The 7,840-nt window shown below is 40.1% G+C and overlaps 1 protein-coding gene across 1 annotated transcript in view; it reads right to left on the bottom strand.

Annotated features, from left to right (window-relative positions):
- TMTC2 (transmembrane O-mannosyltransferase targeting cadherins 2) overlaps positions 1-7,840 on the bottom strand; it is a 661,377-nt gene that overhangs the window by 445,848 nt on the left and 207,689 nt on the right. The window contains exon 2 of the mRNA XM_007955475.2: positions 1,326-1,896. Within this exon, the coding sequence (XP_007953666.1) occupies positions 1,326-1,896 (571 nt within the window). The remainder of the gene's footprint in view (positions 1-1,325; positions 1,897-7,840) is intronic.

Raw genomic sequence — 7,840 nt, 5'->3', positions numbered from 1 at the left:
TATATATATAATTTTCTCTGAATCTTGAAAGGCTAATTAAAATTTAAATTTAAAAGCTTGGTTTGCAAACCTCCTGTAGTTTTCAAAACATCAAATTACAAAGCGCATTTTCTTTTCAAAGTTTTGGTATTTAATTGAAGTCACAAAAGAACTTCATTAAGCACTTGATTCTGGAGTTCTAAGTGAAAAGGTAAAATGCTGCCCCACAGAGCAGAAGCATAGCCCTGATTAATCTGCTCACTAGGTGGAAAAATAAGCAATTTAAAAAAAAAAAAAAAGTTTCCACTCCTATCTTCCTCAGGTCTTTTTTCCTTATTTTAATTCCTTTCCATTTCAATTTTAAGTGAGATTGAAAATTGAGGAGAGAGAAAATGTAGTCGCAATCAGGAAAACTTGCTAGCCTTCTCAGGGCAAGTATCCAAAATCGTAAGTCCTCACTTAAGTGTCTGGAAGGAAGGCAGGAGCTTGCCTCAAACATGGCTGAGGTTTGAAAACCTCAGCCAAGTTTCTTTAGATTGAAAAAGTCAAAGCAAGGCTAAGTGTATATCTAATGAGGCAGGATGAGGAGGTGGGAAGGCAGACAGTTTGCTCAAGACACCCTTGTCTTACCATTGCCTCCCCTTAAAGCTCAGGTAGAAAACTGTTTTTTAAGAGTATGGGGATGCCACATCGTGCTTCTATGACTTTCACAGAACACTGCATTTGAAACCATTAAAGACATACAGAAGAACATATATTCAGCCCTAAGGCAAAGGTCTACACTGGCCTCAAGGCAAAACTTAAAATAACTACTTTCTGTTTTGACTCATCTATTCTTATACCTTACAAACAAGGAAAAGGTGAATATGATTCACTGTTTAAGAATTTGAGCTCCCAGTGCACAGCATGGAAGAGTTGTTTTCCAAAGTCAACTCAGGAAAAGTAGTATTAACAAATCACAGCAGATTTCCCCTCTGCAGGGTCTAGCATCTAGCTCTGCCATCAGCTGTAATATTTTTAAAAATATGTACTATGGGCAATTTATTGGATTATAGAGAAATTGGGGAGAAATAAAGAATAGTCACAAGACACACATTCTTTATAAGGAAAAATTATTCTTCTATCACCTTGGAAATAAGGAAAATAGGTTGTTAAACCAGAGAAATGAAACAATTAATCATTGAAACCCAGTTTAGCAGAGCAAGGGCAAAAAGGACATTTCCATTTACTAGAGATCAAAAAGTAACTTTTTAAGTTCTATTTGAAGAGGAACAAATTTGGTTCTGAAATAGTGAAAAAGGACTAAGAAGTAGTAATTCAATACTCAAGAACCAACAGTCACTTACTTTGTAAATGGTAGGTAGGATCTGTTTCATTTTCAGTCTGTGAAAGACAAAGACATCATAAACTGCTGAAACTGCGAGAACAGTCACTCCTTGTTCCTTCCACAACATGCTGCACCCAGCACACAGTCCCGTCCCTAGGATCCAGCCCCAAGTCCTGGCTGAGTAGCCTCTTGTAGAACAGTGTTTAATGTAGCAGAGCAAGGAGAGGAGGAAGAAGAGACTGGCTCCCACATCCGCCCTTCCCACGATTCCAGCCACCGCCTCCGTGTGAATGGGGTGAGAAGCAAACATCAAGCCAGCCATGAAGGTCCAGTATCCATCACCAAGGAGTATCTTGGAGAAGCTCGTGAACAGACCAGTAACTGCCGCATGCAAGAGGACATTGACAAGATGGTAACTCCAGGGATTCAGCCCTCCAATGGCATGGTTTACACGAAAAGAAAGAGTGCAGAGTGGCCGGTAGGACTTGTGGCTGCCACTGTGGGTTAGAAGAGTCCCCCAAAAATCATTGTAGAAAATGTGTGTCCATGGAGTTTCTGGGAGAAGGTCTTGATTAGTCTTGATAGCACGGCTACAAAACAAAATGTTAAATAAATTAAATGTAAAATACAAAAAGAAAAAAATATTACATGGCTCAGATAGTGTCTTCTTCAGAAGCTTCATTATGTGGATTTCTGATGGGATACTAGGTATGCAAAATGTATGCAATGAGGGAAGCCTTACAGGAGGCTTTCCATATAGGTTGAATCAAGACATATCTTTGTCCTCCCAAAAGCCCCCCATGAATGCTTATAAACACTAACATTATGGCTCTATTTCTTTACCTTTAAATCTTCCTTCTTGGTTAGAGTGCAAATACCTTTTAAGAATAAATGCAGAGTTTCTATCAGAGGTTTGAGCCTTAATGCCAAACCCACTGCATGAAGTCAATTCTGACTCACAGAGACCCTAAAGGACAAAGGAGAACTGACCCACAGGGTCTCCAAGGCTGTAAACCTTTTCGGAAGCAGGCTGTCACAGCTTTCTCTATTTGAATAGCATAGTTTGAACTGCCAACCTTTTGGTTAGTAGTAAAGCACTTTAACCACTGCGCATCAGTGGTCAAAACAAATGTTCATGAGAATCATGTCACGAACTCACTGAACATGCAGATTCCTGGTCCCGGATAAATGTGAGGCCAGAGAACACGCATTTTTAAGAAGCACATACCCAGGTGATACTGGTGCCAGGGAGATAATTTCAGTATGAGGACTTCTCCATAGTGAGAATAAATTTTACACTAGGATTATCAGAGCTTCTCATACCTACAAATTACCTGAGGATCTTGCTAAAATGTATGTTCTAATTCTGTAGATCGGGAGAGACTGTCTATTTCTAACGAAGTCCCAGGTGATGCAGTTGCTATTGATCCTTGGACCATACTTTGAGTAGCCAGAACTTAGAGGGCAGGGCTGTTATTGTGAGGCACCATTAAGTTTGGTCCTAACTCATGGCAACCCTATGTACGATAGAATGAAACACATCCCCATGATTGCTGCCAATCAAACCACTGTGATTCATGGATTTTCACTGGCTGATTTTTGGAATTAGATCACCAGGCCTTTCTTTCTAGTTCTTCTTAATCTGGAAGCTCTGATGAAATCTGATCAGCATCATAGCAACACGTAAGCCTCCACTGACAGACAGGTGATAGGTACCCATGGGCAGCACTGGCTAGGAGCTGAAGGTGGGCCTCCTGTATGGAAGGCAAGAATCCAACTACTGAACCAACGAGGGACAGACCAGGAAGAATGGTTCTCTACCTACTTACGAGAACCAGTGAGTTCTCTGTATGTTCAGTAAAAAGGCAGAATATCTGTTAAAATCATGTCATGCAAGATATTCAATGTAGCAGGGATAGTTAGCTATTTTCCAATACATATTCTCCCCCATTTCTATGCTATTACACCTCTAATTTTTATCTGGGCACATGGCACCTGGAAAAAAAAGACCATTATATTCCTTTGCTGGTAAATATGACCATGTGATCAATTTCTGATCAGTGGGAAGTAAGCAGAGTGATTGCAGGAAGTGTTCTTAAAAGGAAAAAATCTTTTCCTTCTTCCCCTCCAACACTACCTCCTTTCTACTGGGTGCAACACAGATGTCATAGATCAAGTTCCAGCAGCCATCTTGGCCCATATTGTTGTTGTTGTTATGTGCCGTCGACTTGGACCCAACTCACAGCAACCGCTCCTTGAGTTTCTGAGGCAGTATCACTATGGAAGTAGATTGCCCAACCTTCCTTCCGAGGAGTGGCCGGTGGGTTTGAACTGCCAGCCTTCTAGTTAGCAGTCAAGTGCCTTAGGCACTAAGCTACCAGAGCTCCCTTGGCCCATATAGTATTTTATAAAATAGAAACCAGGCAGGGCAGGGCAGTAAGATGGAAAGAAATTGAGTCCCTGTCATTGTGGACTAACAACCCTGTTTTTGTTAGCTCTCATCAAGTAAGTTCCAATTCATGGTTACCTCTCTGTTTGTTAAATATGAGAAATAAGTTGCTGTCTGGTTTAAACTGTGATATTTGGGTGTTTGTTAGTGGCAATTGAACCTAGTCATAAGTGAAATCCTTTGTTAACAGAAGACCTACATATCAGAACGGTTTGATTTTCTTTTCTGATTTTGATTTGTACAAGTCTCCGTGTATTGACTCTGTATTAAATGAATTTCCATATAAATTGGCTTTTAAAATATTAGAAGCAGATGTTATTCTGGATCCATTAAATTAAAACACCCTGCTATGACATTCATCAAGAGTCTAACCCAGAAGTAATTGCTTAAGACTTGATGGGTTATAATTAAAATTTAAAAGAAATATGAAAATCTGCCAAATACTGTTTCAGAGAGCTGACTTCAAGCAATTCCAAACGGAAACTCAACTGGCCTCTACTAAACATCAACTTAGGTAGTGATGTGAATCTGCCTGCCGTGCACGCAGACACGCTCAAACTAGCAAAGTCAGGGAAGTAGATAGCTCAGCGGCAAAATCCTCTGCGATAAAGCTTTATGAATGCAGTGAGGAAAGCTAGGCAGCACATTTACTTCAGACAATACCTCACTCTTTCAGTGGCAAGTTCATAAAAGATAGAGCCACATTCTCCAAACCAGGTTTTGTATATGCTATTAGTAGCACAGTGGCTAAAGCACTTGACTGCTAACCAGAAGGCTGGCAGTTCAAACCCACCAGCCACTCCTCGGAAGGAAGGTTGGGCAATCCTACTTCCGTAGTGATACTGCCTCGGAAACCCAAGGAGGGGTCGCTATGAGTCCGGGCCGACTCGACGGCACATAACAACAACAACAACAAATTAGCTTCATATCATAACCAACTCTGTAAGAGTCTTTTTCTTTTGGGGGAGTAGGGAGAAAAGAAATACTTTTCAAAAGTTGTTAAAAAGTGCCAGAATTTCCTACATTTGAAGCAAAATTTTTTTACATTTCTAGCAATAAATCTAATAATCTGCATATTATGTGATTGTCATAAAGTGCCAGTTTCAAATCAAATTTAACACATTTCATGATTTCCCTGTGAGAGAAACTTTGATGAGGCAGAGTCCTAAATTTTTTACATTGTACAACAAACTTAAGGAGAAAACAGTGTTAATAAAGTAAAAATGGAAGAGCAAGAGAATATCTCATCCATGTGTGCATTCGAAGGGAGACTCTAGTACGGTAAAATTCTCTGAAGGCTGTTATCTGCTCAGCGGGTTTTTTTTTAAACCAGTGAATGTTACGGCAAAAAGAACATTTTATAAGATTAAATGTTACTGGGCTTGAACATGGAAGTCATGTAGCATATGCAAGTCAATGATAAGGGTGCATTACATCACCTCCACATCATATTGAGAAAGACACTAACAAAAAAAGGCTTTACTACAATGTGAGTATTCTGCTGGAAAAAATGAAACGGAACTCATTTAACACTAAGTATGGTATATTGTCATCCACTTGCATTTTCTTATGCAAGTCTAAAATGGAAATAGTAAAACCTCTTCTGCTACTTTTCTGCTAATGAAAAACCTTAACTTGAAATCAAATTTCATGCTGATATTATTTCTGAGGTTATTTCTGTGAATTGGTGTTGAAAATGCAGAAAGACAGTAAGGATTTATGAAATTGTCTACTATAAGAAAGGTAGAGAAAATTGGAGCAGTAAATGTGAAGAAAGAACAATTGTAGGAAGATTTCTCTAGAGAACACATGACTGAGAGACTGTTCTTTTGAAGGAGAAACACACAGTTTCTCAAGTCTTCAAGGAGACCTTCACCTGTTTCCAGCTTTGTTCATTTGCAGTTCTTTGTTTTTGCTGCCTTATAATTTTTCCTTCAAGAAATGTTGACAAAGGCCAACACCACTGTAAAACTGATGAATGAGGTGACACTGCCATCCAAAATGTCCTTGTGTGTGTTTCTCTCACTGCTGTTTTTTCTATTGGCCTTTTCAGTCACAGACACCCACATAAACGATGACCATTCATCCCCCCAAGCTGAAATGAGGCTTCTTAGATTTTTCAAACATCATATGGCAGGCTGCTCTAAAGGACTTTGAGTTCTAGGTCTGCTGAAAAGTAAAAGCTAATCCTTACGTTTAAAAGAGATTTTTTTTTTTTTTTCCTTACAATGTGTTGAAATTTGTTCATCGAGAGAGAAGAAAAAGAATGGTCACTGTTAATTTGCTCTGCTTCAGTGCTACCAAACATGCTGTCTGTATCCAGGACAAGTAGTGTGACGTAATGGTTAAGAAAGCCAACTCTGGAGTATATTGAACTGAAATTAGGGTTGTAAAATGGTGCCTACATAGAGTTACTTCATCTCTCTATAAAATAAGGATAATGACTGTACCTGTCTCGTAGGACCACTGTGAGGAGCACAAGAGTTAAAAAGTAAGGAAAGGGCAGTCAAGTGCAGTCTGCCACGTTTTCCTGTGATCAATGTATGAGAGCCGGATAATGAACAAGGAAGACTGCAGAAGAACTGATGCATTTGAATTGTGGTGTTGGTAAAGAACCTTGCATGTACCACAGACAAGAACAATGAACAAATCTGTCTCAGAAGAAGTAAAGCCAGAATTCTCCTTAGAAGTAAGGATGCCAGACTTTGTCTCTCATGCTTTGGTCATGTTGTCAGAAGGAACAATTCCTAGAGAAGGGTATCATGCTGGATAAAGTAGAGGGTCAGCCAAAAATGGGGAAGAAACTCAACAAGGTGGACTGACATAGTGGCTGCATCAATGGCGTCAAGCACAGCAATGATTGTGAGGACGGCACAGGCCTGGGCAGGGTTTCATGCTGCTGGGTACAAGGTCGCTATGAGTTAAAGTCAACTCGATGGCACCTAACAACTACAGCAATGAATGAACCTCGTGCTTAGGACCAGAAGTGCCAGTCAGCCTTCTTGGATAAGATGAGAATGTGGGCTGACTCTTTTTTCTGGGGCATCCTGACCCCAAAAAACATCCCATGGTAGCTGATAGGTTATCAACATATCCCACCCCTCTTGTCCTGAGCACATGTCAAGATTCTCAGGAAGCACTTAGCTAAGTGTGTGCATTATACAACACACAGCCAATCCCACATATGTATGTGTGTGTGTGTGTATGTACATCTGTTCCTGGCAGGGAGGGAATGGGGTCCTTCTCCTGAAGCACAAGAGAGGTGTGTGCAAACCATCTCTGCACTGGCTGCAAAGTGACACTCGTTGGCCATGAGGAACTGACACCCACCACTAAGGCTGCCCTTCTCTTCTCTATGTGAATAAAAGTATTGTTCCATCCAATGCCCATGTGTGAATGGTGTCTTTCTTGGTGACCTCAAGACCTACAAAGTATGGAATGGGTTAATATCCTCCACATGATGGGATTCCTCCTCTGGAGGTCATAACAGTGTCACTTGCTAAAAAAATAAGCAAAAAGCACATTGCTATATGTAAGAGAATGTACGTACAGCAATGTAATATTATATAAATAACTGTTAGCTGCAATTATGCACCATACAACTGATGCCGGCTACCAATGTACACATAATAATGCCTTCAACCAAGATAAACCAAAAAAAAAAAAACTAAACTCACTGTTGTCAAGTCGATTTGACTCATAGCAAACCCTCCTTGGGTTTCTGAGGTGGTATCTCTACGGAAGTAGATTGCCCAATCTTCCTTCCAAGGAGTGGCTGGTCGATTTGCACCACCACCCTTCTAGTTAGCATTCAAATGCCTTAGACACTATGCCACCAGAGCTCCCAGTAAACATTTATGAACTGTTTCCGTTGGTCTTTGACACATTACTCTTTTCAATTCCCTCCTATTTTTCTATCTGTTTCTAACTCTCCTTGGCTAAAATCTCTTTCACATTTGTCCTCCCAAATGTGACTGCTTCTCTCCTGGCTTTGCCCCCTTTTTTTCTCTATATATAGTCTACCTCTATATGTTTCAAGATCTGTCCTGAAGTACAATGCTGTCAGTGATAGGATAATATCCATA

This window comes from Orycteropus afer, unplaced genomic scaffold (genome assembly GCF_000298275.1).
Source record: "Orycteropus afer afer isolate SDZICR_OR568_19922 unplaced genomic scaffold, OryAfe1.0 scaffold00504, whole genome shotgun sequence".
NCBI lineage: Eukaryota > Metazoa > Chordata > Mammalia > Tubulidentata > Orycteropodidae > Orycteropus > Orycteropus afer.
The sequence above is the reverse complement of the archived record's forward strand: the minus strand, read 5'-3'. Positions and strand labels throughout refer to the sequence as shown.